Source organism: Clarias gariepinus, chromosome 14, assembly GCF_024256425.1.
Source record: "Clarias gariepinus isolate MV-2021 ecotype Netherlands chromosome 14, CGAR_prim_01v2, whole genome shotgun sequence".
Classification (NCBI taxonomy): Eukaryota; Metazoa; Chordata; class Actinopteri; order Siluriformes; family Clariidae; genus Clarias; species Clarias gariepinus.
The window spans coordinates 15,837,175-15,855,156 of record NC_071113.1 but is presented as its reverse complement, the minus strand read 5'-3'; the positions used below and the strand labels follow the sequence as shown (position 1 = coordinate 15,855,156).

The window sequence follows — 17,982 nt, the reverse complement described above, 5'->3', positions numbered from 1 at the left end:
GAGACGCTGCAGCTCATTACTGCCACCATGCCACCGGAGCAGGAAAAAGTAACGCATGTTTATTCTGTGACAAAATAATAACAACAAAATGGACGATTTTTGGGGGGTTAAAAGTTTACATAAGTCTTCCTTGGTATGGTGGTCATATAAGTGCAGAATAATACGCTATTTTGTGAGTGAAAGAGGGAGTGCAGGACGCCTGCGCTGAGGCTGAGGCAGCCTGCCTACCATGTTGTTATTGTAACTGATCCCTATTGTAACCCTGAAAAAAAGCAGCATTCAGCACATCTGAACATTTACCCTTAATCACAGCTAAGAATTGAACTCAAATCTCTTTAATATTTATACGCGCCACGGAGGCATCTTTTTTTCGGGGCGAGGCAGCTGCAAGTAAGTGTTTTCTATGTGTTGTTTGGTTTTTTTTTTCCGCCTCCTCCTTCTGATGTGGTTGTTAATAGCGCTAAGCGTCCGGCTGAACGCGACGTGCTGCATCTCTCCTGCAGCCAGGCAGGGACTGTAATCTGCACGGCGTAATTATCAGCAGCAGGAGGAAAACACACAATGGATTCAGACCGAGATTTCTGAAACGTTATAGTCTGTTAGAAAATCAACATGGCGGGGGATGCTTTAAATTCCAGAGAGGAAAAGTAACCGCGTCGCCTGCAGCCGTTTTATTCTCTCGTCCATTTTATTTCTAACGCGACCGTGCAATGATCATCACAGCCATACAGTTCACTATTTTTTTTTTCTTTCTCTTATTCATCTCAAACACATCGCTTCTTAAATGTCTTAAAACCTAATTTTGGCGATGCTCCAGATGTGCATGATAAATAAATGTTAACACCAGAACTTTCAATATTTTTGTCCAGCCTCATCTCCCAGTATTTCCTTATTGTTAAATCCGTAAGTGGAGCCGAAATTCTAGCATTGATTTGTGACTGAATCATGCACGCAATTGCATCACTAGAAGCAAAGCTGGAGCCTAATCAAAATTTGAATTGGAACCATCACCACCTGATTGACAAATTTTTCTCATCAGCTCCCTCATCAGGTGGGGTTAAAGTGGTTCAAAAATAAACAGCTGCATCTTTAGTGCAGATCTCCACAAGATAAATATTACAGTTGTGCATGATCTTTTTAAGATTTCAAAGAGAAAAGTGTTCACACATACTGTAATTCTGAATAAGTATTTAGTCAATAACAGATAATAATATTTTTGCTGGGTTTTGTGTAGACGCTAGTAACAAACTGTTAAAATAAAAGATTTCATTACACAATAATACATTTTGCTGCATGTCTGCTTTTTCTTATTGCTGTTGTGTGCACTCATGCATGTGTGCACTGGCATCTCAATTACAGTCTATTCCCAGGTGTTACAGTGTGTTCCCAGGTTAGGCTAAGAGTGCCCCTGAACTGGATGAAGCAGGAGAATAAATGCATAAATAATACTGATTAAACAACAACAGTGTTTGTCTACAATACATTTGCGTGGCAGATTTTTGCACCTCCTCTAATTGGGAAAAAAAAATTAAACGAGCCTCTATTTTACAATTTATTCCAAAATATGGGAGTCCACAAAAAGTTGTAAATGAAATCTGGATGTATCCTGAAACAAGAATTGTTTGTAGAAGTGTAAGTAAAAGTTAACACAAAATTGCATGTAAAATATATTGAGATAAGATAAAGAGATTTCTTCATTTTAGCAGCTTTTACATAGTTGCACTTGTGCCTTTGCACCAAAGCTGAGAATGCTTCCTGCGTGCCATCATGCAACTCTATAAACCTAGGTAAAATGACAGAGAAAGGTGACAAATTAAAAGGGAAAAAAAGGCTCTGTTGTGCTGTAAGGAACATGTTGCTTGTGTATTTTTTACTTTTTTGTATCTGCAAATCAGTGCAGTTCTTTTGAGCTATCACTTCTATAACATGATGAAAGTTGTAAATATAATGTATAGTTACATTTAAAATTGAGGAACCCATACAGGACTACCATATGAGTCAATGTGAATGAGTTTTTACTGAGTTTAATCAGCTAATGTTACTGTGAGACACAGTGTTAGAACAAGATCATAAATGAATTTCTAAATAGATTATGGTTAGCACTGTTTTCAGAGCTACCGTTATAGGAAATTAATCAATATCTCCTGCCCAGAATTATAATGCTTATATGCTATAATTATAAGCATTTATAATAAAAAGTTTGTCTGTTTCTGCGATGTTGTCTATCATGGTCGTGCAATTACAACAATAACTAACAGGAAAAAAGGTGTGTAAAAAACAATAATGTAATAATAAGACCAAAAAAATATCAGATCAGAAACGCTGCCCCAGAGGAATTCCTTTAATTGTCCAAATAAATGGCAATGGCTTGGTGTGAGGTCAGGACCTCTTCCACGAGTTAGCGACGAGTTATCTGTCAATTTTCAAGGATCAGGCGTTGCACTTGCTGAATGATCACAGGTATGACTTCAGCGGGCTCTGAGCAACTTCGGCTGGCCTTCTTAAAATTATTTGCACCATTCAAATGTTTTACTGTGGCTGTTTTAGTCACCTGTAATGTTGATCAGTTTTCATTCACCAGAATCAGCATTCCTTTACAAGAAAAATCCTAATAAAAAAAGTACTAGTTTGGCTTTAACGCTTCTCATATTTTTGTGCATTACTATGGCTTTGACTTCCTTGCCTTGTTGCTGTTTGTCAACACAGCTCTGGATCTTGCTATAAAGCATTTCACTTCAATGGATATACAGTGTAAAGCTGAATTTACAGTATATAAACGTAAAAATCGACTTCTGCCTTGAACATCAGCCAATGTTACATTAGTACTGCAGTAATTGACTTGGCCATGATTAAGATAATTATTTTCAGGCACTGAAAGGCTTCACCACTGCACAGATTAATCTCAACACATCTCGTTCAATTAAAGGACCTAGTAATGATCCAATTAGCTGAATACGACAAGAGTATCTGCACCAACCAGGACATATTGTGCACACCTGTTTCATTTCTATTCCTCTGTATTTCCAGGTGTTAAGATTTGCTGAGAACATGAGCCAAACGCCAGAGACGCCAGTCGATGCTCCTGCTACAGCGACAGAAGGTTTTGCATTTAATTTTACTTTGTACTGAAACAAGTTGCATTTTATATTTATTTAAAATCTCAGTCTAAACTGTGGCAGGAGACATTCTCATTCTGTCCTTCTTCTGCTGACAGCACCACCTGTTCAAACTGAAAGCAAGCAGCCAACCGGTGGAAAGAAACTAAATAAAAAGAAAGTGGAAGAAGTGGTAGAGGAAGAGGAAGAGGAGTATGTTGTGGAGAAAGTCCTGGATCGCCGTATCGTAAAGGGAAAAATAGAGTATCTCCTCAAGTGGAAAGGCTTTTCAGAGTGGGTATACATACAGTAATGCAGGGCGGAGTGATTTTTAGTAAGCAATGTAATTTTTCCCATTTGCTTGGAAGGGCATTCAATTTGATACAGTTGTAGTAGTTTGAAAGGCTAATTTAATGTAAACTGTCTACTTTTTTAGTGAAGACAACACATGGGAGCCTGAAGAAAATTTAGATTGCCCAGATCTCATCGCAGAATATCTGCAGTCCCAGAGAGGTGCTAATGAATCAGGTGGCAAGCGGCGCGCTGATGCAGATGGTGATGGAAAGGAGAGTCAGCCTAAAAAACGCAAGGATGAGGTAAGGATTTTGTAGAAAAAAGAAAGTTACTTAACTTGGGTAAGAAGCATATTTTGAAATTTTGTATACTCAGAGCCTAACTCAACTTCATCGGAAAAACCATGTCTTAATTACCATTCCTTTAATTTAGCCAGAGAAACTCAGAGGCTTTGCTCGTGGGTTGGATCCTGAGAGGATCATTGGTGCTACAGATTCAAGCGGAGAACTTATGTTCCTCATGAAATGGTGTGTATGGAGCTGGATGCCTGGTTTAAAACTCCCTCAACTCAGGTCCTGGATTAGTTACATCATCCAGTTCCTGTTCAGTATCACTTCGAAATCTAGTCATCTCAAGGGAAGTGACTGGTAAAACGTGTTTTATTTTCCTTCACAGGAAGAACTCTGACGAGGCAGATCTTGTTCCAGCCAAGGAGGCTAATGTGAAGTGTCCACAAGTCGTCATTTCTTTCTATGAGGAGCGCCTTACCTGGCATTCTTACCCCACTGATGAAGAGGAGAAGAAGGATGAGAAAAACTAAGCAAACTATTGGGAGCTACCAGGAATATTTAAAGTTTTCATCATCTGAAGTAAAAGGCAGCAAACGGTTTATATGATTTTGCGAAACACCACTGAAACTCGCAGCACCTCAGGCAATTAAACAAGGGCATGTATTTTACATAGGCTCTGGGACATTTCAGTCATAGCACTGCTACTGTAGCTAAATGTATTCAGTAGACTACTACTTTTTTGTTTAATTTTTTTTGATCATGAATATAGATAGCAGCTGGGCAGCTTCTTTTCCAACCTTTTGTTCCAGAGCCTGTGTTGATTACAGTGCTGGCCATTTCTTACCAGTTTCCAAAAGGCTTTCATTAATATATGTATTTTCCTGTATTTCCTGGTTATTGGACTGACTTAAACATATTGCTGCCTTAAATGAGATTATAAAGATAGATTACATTTTATGCATTCTCCAAAAAGCAAGCCAAGTTAATAATTCTTCAAAATGCCCTCGGAGAAGTACATGTACAGTGGTTTGAGAATTGACCAAGAGTCCCATATAATAGTACTGAAAAGTTTTTATTGAAATTCACTCTTACCAGCAAACACAAATCACTGTTCTGGCTATTACTGTAGGTGCTACTATTGAACATGTCAACAACACTGCACAAATACACTCCTTATGAATTGTTTGGGGACATCTCGGCTTTTTAAACAACCCTCAACATAGCACAAAGCTGTGCAGAAGATATTTGGAGAGAAAGTAGAATGTTTAAAAAAAATTCTCTCACCAGTCACCTGGCGTTCAGAGACTTGATCTGAGCTCGAGAAGCATGAATGAAAAGTTTAAGCGAGGTGTCCATACAGGTTCACACACCTCTGGGAAGTCCTGCAAGAAGCAAAGCAGAGCATCGCCAACTTCTTATGAAGAAAGTATGTGCAGCTTACAGCTGCTAAGAAATAGTTTTTAAAAAAAGCATCATGGCTTAACTGATTTTAATATATGCACAGAAAGAGTTAAATGTGAAAATGTCCTTAAAATTCAGTCTTTATTTTCACCCTGCTACATTCATGTTCAATTGAAAAATAAATAATTTTTTTTTAACAAATTGAAAAGCTAGATGCCCCCAAACTGCTGACAGTGACTTTCATGACCTTTCATACACATGGTTGGTTACCATATTGTAAATCTAGTGTAGTGTCCATGTTCATGAGTTCCGTTTACATGACCTTATGTTCTCAGAATCATGTGTTTTTTACTTTTACACTAAATCATTCTTTTCAGTTCAATAAAAGTAGGATTGATGTAGTTGTTAATGTTTTATTTGTCTGTCTGTAGAATTGGTTCACATGTATGATTAAGTATTATACAATCTTCAATCTGTAGTACAGGTCAAGGTGGCTGCTTATTTTTTCAACTTCCTAACCTTATTTCTGTAGGACGGAGCCCTAACTTTCTTAATTAAATAATTTGTTTAAGCTTAAGTATTTGCTTAAGAGGGAATTGATTGTGTAAAATCCTCTATGGCTTTCACATCACAGCAATTCCTACACCTGTGCTTATTTTTCCTCTCGTAAATGAATACATGCTGTGTTCAAAACTCAATTATAAGGCAAAATATAACTTTGAAAATTAAAAAAACAAAAAGTTTATTAACCAAAAGGACAATTCCCAGATTGCCAGCAAATCTTTCAAAATATACTAACAGGAAGAAAATCAAAATTAAATCAGGAGTCAGAAGGCCTGGTAAAACACAGACGGCCAAAATATTTTTAAATCAAAAACAACATAAACATATTTACAACACAAACAAGACAACAACAAAAAATCAGTGCATGATGAGAAGTAGTGACAGCATAAGACCAGGAACTTTATCTATTTTAAGCACAATTTCCATGCCCAATCTTTTTTATTGTAGTTTAAATAACTAGCTGGATCTACTCCATTACTACCTATTAAATATTGTAGAATGGTCTCGTCAAACACAATGGTGACGTTTTATTTCCTTGCATATTGCAACAACCAGGCCGAGCACAACAGGTACACGGGTGTACTTTCTGCTAACTCTTTATTTTAAGAATTGCAACTTTAGCCAACTTAAAGACTTAATGGATTCTTCATGTGGCCATTTCAAATACTTATTTGAACATTCACACACTACTTAATAGGTTTACAGAATACTGCTTTACGTGCATAGTTCTGACAGTTTGTCTTTTTAATCTTTAGAGAATGTGATCTGAAGGCCAGCAGGCCACAATATTATCTACAAAGAGCTGTTGTGGCAATAACATTTATAAACACTTAATTCAACTGATCTTGAATTTCAAATGACTACCAAATGTGGCTTGTATTAGGCTGTAATGAGCCATGCTGACTCATGCATGAACTCCCCTGTCCTGGCTGAAGAACTTCATAACTTTTGTTTTGAAGTTTGAATGTCTCTCTCTCTGTCTGAGGTCAGCCCCCACAGCTCCCTGTCTAGATTATTCTCCTCAAACTAATATAGTATAAGATTGAATTGGCATCATACATACTTATGCGGTTTGCCCTTTTGGTTAACAACTCAACATAAACTTAGACTGGAAACCACCAGAACAAGATATGTAAAGATGTAAATTAGGACATGAGGGCAAAGTTAACATCGCAGTTGCATATGAACAATTCTGTGAATTTTCATAAAAGGATAATATGATTGCGATCTTCACTTATAACAAGAAAATAATTCCACACATTTGGCTTGGTACGTGTGCAGTAAAGATGAGCAATGGAAACCAATAAAAGTGAATAAATTATGACCATATATACGTGAAGATTAAAGCTTTCTTATTAATGCTAAAGGTCCATTTTATCTTTTACTTGTAAATGATTTTCCTGAATAGTCTGAAAGCAACTCTTATGCTGCACTTACGCATGATCAGATTCCAGTGTGGTATATGCTAATCAGGTTTTCAGATCTCAAGTTGATTTTATTGACTAAACAGAAAAATGGTAGTGTTCTGAAGTTTTGTCTGTTTAACAGGGGAAGTTCCATAGGAAATAGAGAAAAAGAAAAAAAAAATACAATAATGAAAAAATGTGATGTGCCTCAACATTTTACACATTGCTTTATCCAAAAAAAACTGCTACTGAACTAGCAGGATCTGTAATGATGCAAACATTAAGCCAACAGTCTCAACTAAAAGAAAAAATGTCTTTAGAACAGTAAGAACTGTATTTTGAGCTGGTTGATTAAAGAACATAGCATTCTGGTAACAAGCCAGAAATTAACTCTGAAAAGCAGATGAGCTGAAATTCGGCACAACAACTCTGTACAGTTTTTTTTTTTCCTTTTTAGAATGTCCAGTTTTAAGCAGTGAAGCACTCTTGACAGAATTTAAGAGGGAAAAAAATTAGGCCTGTAGCTCATGTAGTTTATGCACATGGGAGGAAAACTAAGGAAAGTTTCAAGAAGATTCTCACCTTTTAGCCTGCAGAAGAAAAATGTTGCTTACAACTGAGAGCTTACAGCCAAGCAACAGGGATGATTTACAGCATTGAGCAGAGCACAGAAGCTGTTTTATTAGTAATGCAGTGTGCACCTTTACTCAGTATTTAATTTTCATCTCATTCATTTAATCCTTAAACATTACTTTAAACTCATTCCTAACCATTCCACTTTGGCCATCTTTTCCTAATTCCATGGCAAGTGGCATTTAATACCCAAAGAAACCTCTGTAAGGTTTCATATGGAACTGTCCAAAGGAAATGTAATTTCCTTGATGTTAATGTCACTGAAATCACACTGATGTTGGTATATAAGTGACCACTGTGATGGAACTGGAAACAAAAAGAAATGCACAACCATTGGTTACCAAAGGTATGCTTTCTTTTGTTTTCTTGACGCAAAAGTTCATCTTCAAACTTCCAATTGCTTCTTCACCATTTTCAGAAGAAGAGCCTCCTTCTTTAGCCCGTAAAGGACTGACTACCAAGCAGGGCTTTCACCCATTTAAGAGGCCAATACTAAAGAGTCTAATGACCTTTCCAAGCTGATAAGGCCTGCTGCCTTACATTCATTTTGTTTTTGGGATCGTGATGGAAATTAAGGTCAATTACTCAATTTATTCTTAGACTAGTCAGTGTCTCTACAGCTGCGGTTTGCCTCTTTTACTCTTCTTCGATTCAGTCAAGTCAATTCACCATTCTGCTCATATTCCAAGTAAAACAACAGAAAATTGATACTTTGAATAGCAATTCTGCTTCATATTTTCTGAAGAAAATATTTGAACCAAAGAAAGGAGAAAGGAGAAAACCTAATGCAGGGACAACACTGACAGTGCAATTTTCTTTTCCTTGCTAGAATCTTCTCAAAGGAAAAAAAACAGCATTTACTTCCACCTTATAGCTTTTTTTGTGGCGGAGCCTCGCAGCAAAAAAAAAAAGGAGCAGTTCCTCACTTCTTTTTGTCCTTCGGTTTCTTGTCAGGCTTCCGGCTTTGCTCAACAGTCATGCTTCGGGGTGTAATGAGTACACTACCATCAGCACTGTACTGCAGGCAATACTCACTAGGAGGGTAAGGCCTGCCTTCTTCATCACGCAACTGGCTGAACACTTCCTGATAAAGGTTCTGCACCTTCTGCTTCATCTGCCTGATACAGCGCAGACACTCCATCTTCTCCTTCAGCAGCCGGGCTTTATCACGCCGTAGATCCTGCACACCTTGCTCAAGGTTGATAATGGTGTCCAGTTTGCGTTTACGGCAGTTTTGCGCAGCCATTTTGTTTTTGCCACGTCTGCGGATATCACGAATGAGGGAAAGCTGGGCCTCACTGAGATGGTGTTTGGACAGAAGCTCATTGAACTCCTCAACAGGAAGGTTGACAATTTTGTCATTGGAAAATGGGATCTTCATTGCTCTAGCCCGACGTTCATCACGGCTCGACTGTTTGTCGATGAACTCTCGTGGTGGATGCATCTTGGTTTGTTGTAGGTGTTTGTCTCTGCACTTTTTACTGCAGGATCCGAGCAGCTGGGGCTGCTCAGGGTATGAGGAGGCCAGTGGCAGATTGTAGGTATGGTTATGATTAATGCTGTCCAGCTGTGGTAGGTTATGAAAATGAGAGGGATCTTGATAGCTCATGCGACACAGCTTGCTATATTCGGGCTGGTAGCCAACAGCTCCCTCCTGAGCTTCAGCTGTGGCCACTTCAGAATCTGTGCTGTAGCCCACAGCACCTTCCTCAGAGAAAGTAGCTGACGTGGAGGAGGAGGATGCAGCTGAGGAACACGATGTCTCAGAGTTGCTCGGAGAGACAGGGCTGTGTCCAGAATCCAAAGACAATCCTGAGTCAGAGTCAAGCTCATCTTCTAGTTGAGAAGCTTGAGCCTGACTGAACCCTTCCTCCATTGCAAGGTCTAGCAGGCTGATTTCGTCCAGCATGGACTCCTCCAGTAAGCTAACAAAGGGATCAGGCAGCACTGGTGAAGAAGTTAGGTTGTTGGTGCTGTTGAGTGGTGGAAGGAAGAGTCCGGTGAGATTTGTGACTCCAAAAGTTGAGTTGATATTGGATGAATTGTTGGAGGAGAGCCTAAATAGAGTAGGCCTCTCTTCGACAGGGGGCTCTAATTCAGAGTTGAAAAGGTTGGGGAGATCCTGGCTGCAGCTTGGGAGGGACGCCTGATGAAGGCTCACATCCTGGTTGATCAAACTGGATTGCTGAACATCAAAACTCGCCATTGTGCCTGATTCACTTGTGTTACCACCAGTGTTATTCAGGTTGTTGACATTGGTGCTTTCTACTGTGTTATTCACATCCATTTCCTAGAGGTAGGGTGACAGATGTGCACTGAGTGATTTTTTTTAAATTTTTTTATTTAAACCTACTATTATGCCACAAGTCTATAAAGAATGTGCAGAAAACACAAACCTGTAGTTCCATAATTGCCATTATGTCCTGCCATTGCTGTTCCAGGTCTAAAGGTGCATCAGACTGAGGCAAAGGGGCAGGCAGTGAAAGCCCCTGAGATGTTGACGGTACATTTTCTGCTGGGCCTCTCAGTTGAGGGGCAGCTTCTGTAGTCTGGAACTTCAAAGTTACAAGGAGAAAACAATAAACCAAAATTTAAGTAATCCCTTTTTTTATGTTAAAAGTAGGCAGTCATTCCTGATATTAACTTTGATAACTAGCAAGAAGCTGATACCTCAGATTCTTCACCAAAAGGGAATGTGGCCTCCAGAAGCCTCAGACATTCCTGTAGGGACATTGAGGTCTGTGTGCCAAGGCTGGAGAGCTAGAGAAAAAGATAAGAGGTTAATGCCTCTGCAAGGTCAAATTGCTCAAGCTGTGCATGATCTTCTACCAAGCCCTTCTGGATAATTCTGAGAAGAATTACATGGACATACAAAGTAAAAAGTACAAAAGCTATTACTATAATAATAAAAAAAGATTTTGTAATTTTTACTTTGTATTTTTATTATTATAAACAATAATACTACTTTATTCGCTCATAGATGTAAGAATCTGACAGATTAGTCAGTGTAACAAGCTTCTGAAGCAATGCTGTCTAATACTTTTCTAATAACTGTTTTTGACATAGGTTTTCAGTCAAAACTTTACTAAAATATTTGGTCTTAAAAACCCATAAATTTATCACACCGTGCAATAAAAATGACAATAATAATAATAATAATCGGCACTGCTACCTCCTCAGGTATGCTCTCGCCAGTCTCTCCATCCACAATAGTTATGCCCTGACCCTCCCGCAGATTGATTCCATTCCTCCAGTCCTCCTCTCGTACACCTGCCTCCTCATTTGCCTCGTTCGGTTTATCTGCCTCCCCATCCTTCTGCCTGCTGCTATAGTTAAAAACTTCCCGTCCAGCCCCGAGGTCAATATCCTGTCTCCAGAGAATATCTATAAGGTCTATGTCCTAGAGAGAAAAATGGAGGGCCATGTTAAGATCAGGACAATGATTAAAAAAAAAAGAAAGAAAAAAAAAAGGGCTTGGTCAAGGGACATGTTAAAAATGTGCAATTTGAATCACATTAGAAAGAAAAATTATATATATTGTCAATGTTAAATTGTAGTTCGGGTGACTTAACATCATACAATCATAAAATGGGCATTTCTTTCTACAGTCTAAATGGAAAGTACTATCAGGTCATCTTCAGTGGCAAAATTATAATACCAATATAATAAGGTGAGATAAGCAAAGGGTAAGTGACCTTTCTCTTAAGGAAAAGCTAATTGAAAACTAAGAATGCACAATGCCATACTGTTACCTTACTATTTGCTATGTGGAATTTTAAAAATGGTTGCCTAACTTAAGCCATGTCTGCATCTGATACTTAATCCTCTATTGCATCATACTGACCCAGATTCTAGGAATGGATTATTCCTGAAGCCATTGAGGAATTTTGCAGCTGCATTTGCTAAAAATAAACACCAACACCTTGAAAATTTGTGATGATTAGGAGGGGGGGAAAAAACAGACAAATACAAAAGGTGCTTCTGCTCTCCTGCCTTTCTTGTAATCTCAGGGTTTCTTTTTAGCACTAATATGATATCAGTGGTAAATCATGCATACACGTTTGCTTACGATTAAAAGCTCACAAACAATACTTTAAAAAAAATAGATAATATGGCATATGTAGTCTTAGGTCAGAAGGTACAATGAGAAACTACACACACATACATACATCGTCCACAATGGGAGACAACAGCCACACCCATTTTTGGGCCACTCTTAAAATGCAGCTAGATTTAAAAGTAGTAAAGTGACTCATCTGAAGCATTAACAGTTTATGATCATAGAAAACAATCATCAATGCCACAACAGATTAAGAGATTATTATAAATCACTGCACCTCTTTAGAAAGCTCATCAACGCTGTCTCTGTTGCCTTGCTCCTGGTTGGCCTCAGGGGCCACAGCACCCAAACTGTCCACTCCACTAAGGTTGTAGGTTGACTCAGAAGTGCTACCGGCCCCTCTCATGGCCGAGGGTTCAGAGTTGTTCACGTCCTCAAGGCTGCCGCCATTGTCCAGGGCAATGCTAGGACTGGACTGGCTGGCTGCAGACACCACAGTCTCAGGATCCCGGTGCACTAGCCAAGCGTTCAGCTCAGTGCTGGGCACACGCAGGTGATCCAGCGAACGCACCTGATTTAGCAGCCGGCGAATGGCAAAGAAGTGATCAAGGTCCACACTTTTCGGGTGGATGCCATAGCCATCCAGGGTGTTACGCAGGTTGTGAAACTGTGTCTGTGTGTAGGCTGAGCTTGGGCCCAAGATGATTTCACGGAGCGGGGGCAGCTGACTATTTAAATACGTGTCCACGTCCACCCGCACCCCAATGAGACTTAGGAGGATAGTGAACTGAATCAGACCCTCTGTGAAGTACTTTTTCAAGTAAAGCATTTCTTGGCAAAGGAAACAAAATGAAAGTTAAAAACAAAACAAAAAAATATAACAGGATGAGGGTTGAACTGGAACACTTACTGTCAGTGTTTTACATTACACAGTTAAGTATAAAATGTAGAGAAACCATTACAAAGATGGAGCTTGAGTGAAAAAAAAAACAAGAAAACAGGGGGAAATTATGGTTCCGTTGTCCTTAGTGGAAAAAGTCTATTCTGTCAGGTGCTTGTAGCCCACCATTGAATTTTCAATTACTGTTTGTAAGCTCATCCAATCTGCATAAGAAAAAAAAAGAATTAGAATAACATTCCAATACCAATGATATCATTTTTTTTAAAAATCAGTGTCTCTCATAAAGTCTGATTTGCCTTGGAACTTTGTTAGCTTGCAGCTCTAGCATAAACGTACGTTAATGCCTCCCTCCTCTTCATGCCATCACGAGCCCATCTGCCGACTAACCTCCCACTCGGCAAAACAAACAACAGGACGTGTACAGTTTTCCTCACGCGCACGAAGAATACAATAAAAGTTAGAGATCAATTTCTGAACAGAACCAGCGACCTAGAAGTCTTTTAACTGTTTACCGAAGACGAACAGAACCATATTTATTTGCTTAACATCCAGGAAGTGTTCTTTCCTACTTCCGCTGTCGGCAGTCACCAGCAACGTTAGCAACAAATAACGCAACAATGACTGATTGGCTGAGGAGGTTCTCACAACCCAATAAGAGGCCTCACGCGCTAGTGTTTCTCACAACTCTACCAATGAGAAAATTAAAGGGGCGGGCATTGAGAGGAATCTACTGGGGAAGCCGAACACATCAAAACAATCTTAGGCGTTTATGTATTTATGATATGGAAATAAAGAAACGCGTAAATGATATTTACTGAGTTAACAAAGTAGTGAGATTATGTACAGTAGCACGTATACATTATTCGCTAGCAATGAACAAGAACTAGCTGGCTAGTTCCCCAGCCTCAATCAGGCTAACCGGCTAACCTAGCAAGCTAGCTAGTTTTTACACTCTTTTCATACTTACGCAAAAAGAGTTTACAGATTAAAAAAAAAACCGAAATGGTAAAACTGTTCTTGTTAGCAGCACATGCCAGTCACGTTCTTGAAAATGTCACTTTTATCCATAGATTTACTTAATGTTGTCGTAGTCCACTTGTCTTGAATGGCCCACCATGACTTGCAAAATTTCTCCCTTGCCGATAAGTTTCCTGACAGAGGAACACGTTTTAACAACGCGCATGCGTAGAATATTCCAGGCTCCGGTCTGAATGAGATCATTAACCAGGAAAAAAACAGCAGGGATAACCGCCCCTTTTAAAGTAAAGTAAGTTAAACCCAGTGTAACTTTGTTTCTATACTGCATCAGAAAAAAATAATTTTAATCTATTACATTTATACGACAGTATAACAAACTCCAGAGCACTGTAAACAAAAGCTGAAAAGCCCTTTGTCTCCTGTGTAAACGAATATTGTAGTAGCAATATAGAAAATGTCAATAACAGTTCTGAAAATATTGTCTCATATTAAATTCTGACTTAAGCTCAAAATGTTGATACATGATGATAGGTCTATGCAAATAATGAAAATATTATTATCTTGGTTTATATAAAGTAAAATAACTTTGGCTAATGCATACTGTACATCTGTACTGTACTGTAGAAGTTGTTAGGTTAGCTAGCTACCTTTAAAGGCAACTATAGCTGGCTAATGTAAGAGCTAACATATATAGTAGTTTGTTCAAATTATTTATTAAATAGATAATTTTATACAGTACACAACACATTCAACTCCCATCAAACGTATTAAGCACACACACCATCCAGCAAACAAATCCTCATTTGCACTTAGTACACTTTGATCATGTGGGTGGCTAGCTTCTATTAACAAATCACAAATGATTCTTTTGTAATTGATTTGACAGAGAAAACTGTTTTAACATAAACATTTAACATAACTGGTTTGAGATAAAAAGTAAATAAAAAAATCTTAACTTAATATATTCTTGTGCTAATAGTCGCAAGACATATAAAAGTCCATTTGGAGAGAAAATGTTAATCAAAATTTATAAAATTAATAATCTGTGATATTAATAAGTGAGTTGTTTTGAAACCATCCAGCATTTCAACAAAATAAGTAAGGATTTTTAGATATTAAATATGAATATAATATGTAAAACTATGAGTCATAAATTTGCAAATAATAGAACTGCATGTTCTCCACAGTCTAAAGACATGCACTGTAAATTGATTGGTGTCTCTAAATTGCCAATAGTGTATGATTAGGTGTATGAGTGTGGCACCCCACCAAATGTGTCTGTACCATGACACTACTGACATAATAAGTAATAAAATAAATTGAATTACATTTATTATTACTATTTATTATTATTATTATTATTATTATTATTATTATTATCATCAATAAATTATTCGATAAGTTATTCCTGAGTTAGTAGAATCTAAGTAGAATAAGATTTTGTACTTTTTAATCTCGGATGACTTTACAATGCTGAAAAAATCAGTTTTTAGATTCAGAAAAGCTTGTAGTTTTTAAGACTTAATGTAGTATACGTCTAGAATATATTTGAACACCTTATAAACACAAGTGGAATGAAAAGAAATAGATTTTGTAGGAGAGTAGCTATGGCAATGTATGAATGGTTAACTAACTGATTGTTTGGAAAATTGACTTATTGACTGAAACACAGGCAATGTTACTGGAGAAAGAGTTGTTTAGGTATAAAGGAGCCATCATTATGATATTTATCAACCAATTGTTTAAAAGAGTTTTTATTCTTATCACTGCAGAGAAACCCATATGGACGAAATGCTGAATGTTTCATTGCTGTGGTGTGTAGAATAAATCACTGTCAATCTAACACCCAACAAGCCACTAGGGGATGTCTTTGAAATCTCAACTCAACAGTAAAAAAAAATAAATAAATTTTTGCAAAATTTAAATGCAATTTCAGGACCTTCCATAGCTTTAGTGGCTTAGTTATAGTCTTCTTGGCTGCCATCCTAAAGGCCTGGGCTCAATTCCTACCCAATCCCCAAATTTACAGGATACATGGCATTCCAAAGCTGGATAGAATGGGAGGGTTGTATCAAGAAAGGCATCTAGACCTGTGCCAACTGGGCAATTAGTAATTTACTTTGTCCATCAATCTCGGAGCCTCTGTAGTCCAACTAGGGACAGTGGATTTTATTCCCATTTTGTATGACTGTGGTAGTCAACACTCAAACACACATGCATATTCATACACTATGGGCATTTTGAGAATGGCAATTAGCCTGTCTGCAATCTGCATTTCTTTGGACTGTGGAAGGAAACTGGAGAATCTGAAGGAAACGCATCAAGCACAGGGGGAACATGCCAGCTCCATACACACCGACCCAATGCAGGAATCGAACCCAGGACCAGAAGGCAACGGTGCTAACCACTAAGCCATCGTGCTGCCAATATACTTTATGATACTTTATGAAAATAATATATGAAGCATGCAAATGCCTAATATTCTAGTATATTATTCTATAATAATAGTTTCTTAATGTCCCAATATAATTTTTATATTGTATTAAGATAAGTTAAGGCTTTATACATCACATATAAATTACTGCGCAGTGAAACTCTTTTTTTTCACATATCCTAGCTTTGTTAAGGAGCTGGGGTCAGAGCATATGGTCAGCCATTCTATGGCCCCTCTGAAAAATACAGGGTTAAGGGCCTTGCTCAAGGGCCTATTGGTGGCAACCTGGTGGAGCAGGTTGGATCAGTAACTCAGAGTCTTATCATACTGGACTACCATTACCCCAAGCATCTTAAAATTGGCACAGTGGTGTAGTGGTTAGCACTGTGGCTTCACGCTTCCAGAGTTGAGAATTTAAGTCCTGGCTCAGGTCTGTGTACATGGAGTTTGCATGTTGCATGTTTGATTGGTGAGTTTTCTCCAGGTACTCTGGTTTTCCCCACAGTCCAAAGACAGGCAGATTAGGCTAATTTCCAGAATTTTCAGTAGTGTGTGCTAGTGCAAAGGACTGGTACCAGTAAGAGTGTATTAATATAAATTATCTATTGAGTGTTTCTAAGATATTTACCACCAGGTGGCATAGACCACTGTTATGCAAAATAGGATGCAAAACAGGAACAATATCAGTACATACAACATACAAAAAATTAAACAGTGATTGGAAGAATGTTACAACAAATAGTAATTGCCATCTTCTTAATTTTCATTTTAAGGTGCTAGTTAATAATAAGTTTAGTTTGACAAAAATATGGGCCATAAGACTGTGAAAATCTGCTGCACCAGAAATAATAGACTTGCCCTATAGGTTATCAAACTTTGTTTTCCTGTCCAGGAGCTTGAAGAAACATTAAGAAATAAATATTTCAAATTCTTGCACACTCAAAACAGATTAGTGCCCATTTTGGCATCTTGTATAACAAAATGATATATAGGCCAAAATCATGACAGGAATGTTATGTTAAACAATAACATGGTGATTTGTTATATAAAATATGACCCAGAGAATATATTAAGTATAATATACTTAATTGTCAAGGTACCACCATTCATTCATTTGTATCTACAACTTATTCATCAACATCAAGGTTTTTTTTTTTTTTTACAATATCAAGCCCATGCAGAAAATAGTGGGCACAAAGGAATTAATAATATTGTGAGACCAATCATCATCCTGAGACCATTCATGTGTTGTGTTGCTTCCCAGACTGTAATCCTATTGAACTTGTGGTCAATCCTCAAGAGGCAGGTGAACAAACAAAAATCCAGAAATTCTGAATGTTCCTCAGAAGTTGATTGAGATCCTGCCAGGGCAAATTGCAGAGGTCTTGAAAAAGCAGGGTCTACACTGTAAATGTTGACTCTGAGCATAAACGTGATGTAATTGTCAATAAATGTCTTTGACATTTATGAATTATATTTCAGTATACCATAGTAACATCTGACAAAAATATCTAAGAACACAGAAGCTCAGACTTTGCGTGAATTGAACAATTTGTGTCAATATTTGTGCCTTGGCTGCAGTATTCCTATGGTAGATAGCAAATAAACTGTCGACCCGACTGGGATGGTAATGTTACTGAGTGTGAGTACATGGGTGACTAAACCTTTTGGCTGTGGCTCAAATTCCCGATGCTTGTTTTGTTTTGGAATACGTACTGTCCTGTACATTTTAGTGTAAAGGGGCTCTTAATTACCTAATTTAGGTAAATTAGAGATAAAAGGAAGGCAGAGAAAAAAAAAGTGTCGAACAAGGGACAATCTGTCTGGCTGGGAACCTGTGGGATACAGATTCCCAACCTGTATCCTGGACGCCCACTTCTCCGCTGAATTGAATGTTTTCCACTAAACACCGGATCCAACTCACAG

The 17,982-nt window shown here is 38.0% G+C and overlaps 2 protein-coding genes across 4 annotated transcripts; one reads left to right on the top strand and one right to left on the bottom strand.

The window, feature by feature from the left end:
* Positions 1-38: 38 nt before the first annotated feature.
* On the top strand, positions 39-5,481 carry cbx1b (chromobox homolog 1b (HP1 beta homolog Drosophila)). Its single transcript, XM_053512045.1, has 6 exons — positions 39-390; positions 3,028-3,100; positions 3,215-3,389; positions 3,532-3,691; positions 3,822-3,916; positions 4,065-5,481. The coding sequence occupies exons 2-6, from the start codon at positions 3,049-3,051 to the stop codon at positions 4,207-4,209; spliced, it is 627 nt and encodes a 208-aa protein (XP_053368020.1). The 5' UTR covers positions 39-390; positions 3,028-3,048; the 3' UTR covers positions 4,210-5,481.
* Positions 5,482-5,805: 324 nt separating this feature from the next.
* nfe2l1b (nfe2 like bZIP transcription factor 1b) lies at positions 5,806-13,860 on the bottom strand. Of its 3 annotated transcripts, none has more exons than XM_053512037.1 (6): positions 13,612-13,860; positions 12,021-12,847; positions 10,856-11,083; positions 10,354-10,443; positions 10,080-10,238; positions 5,806-9,973 (listed from the first exon to the last, which is right to left on the bottom strand). In XM_053512037.1, the coding sequence occupies exons 2-6, from the start codon at positions 12,570-12,572 to the stop codon at positions 8,606-8,608; spliced, it is 2,397 nt and encodes a 798-aa protein (XP_053368012.1). In that variant the 5' UTR covers positions 12,573-12,847; positions 13,612-13,860; the 3' UTR covers positions 5,806-8,605. The 3 variants fall into 3 exon arrangements, with proteins under 3 accessions (XP_053368012.1, XP_053368014.1, XP_053368013.1); XM_053512039.1 differs by having other exon boundaries at positions 13,721-13,860; XM_053512038.1 differs by lacking the exon at positions 13,612-13,860 and adding an exon at positions 12,981-13,602.
* Positions 13,861-17,982: the final 4,122 nt, after the last annotated feature.

What these genes read in the sequence shown, in the direction of transcription:
- cbx1b (XM_053512045.1), top strand. Translation starts at nt 3,049, where the DNA reads ATGAGCCAAACGCCAGAGACGCCAGTCGATGCTCCTGCTACAGCGACA. An exon ending in TCCTGCTACAGCGACAGAAG is followed by an intron (nt 3,101 to 3,214) that starts GTTTTGCATTTA and finishes TTCTGCTGACAG; the next exon opens with CACCACCTGTTCAAACTGAA. An exon ending in AAGTGGAAAGGCTTTTCAGA is followed by an intron (nt 3,390 to 3,531) that starts GTGGGTATACAT and finishes CTACTTTTTTAG; the next exon opens with TGAAGACAACACATGGGAGC.
- nfe2l1b (XM_053512037.1), bottom strand. Translation starts at nt 12,572, where the DNA reads ATGCTTTACTTGAAAAAGTACTTCACAGAGGGTCTGATTCAGTTCACT. An exon ending in GCGAGAGCATACCTGAGGAG is followed by an intron (nt 10,444 to 10,855) that starts GTAGCAGTGCCG and finishes CTTTTTCTCTAG; the next exon opens with CTCTCCAGCCTTGGCACACA. An exon ending in CTTTTGGTGAAGAATCTGAG is followed by an intron (nt 10,239 to 10,353) that starts GTATCAGCTTCT and finishes GTAACTTTGAAG; the next exon opens with TTCCAGACTACAGAAGCTGC.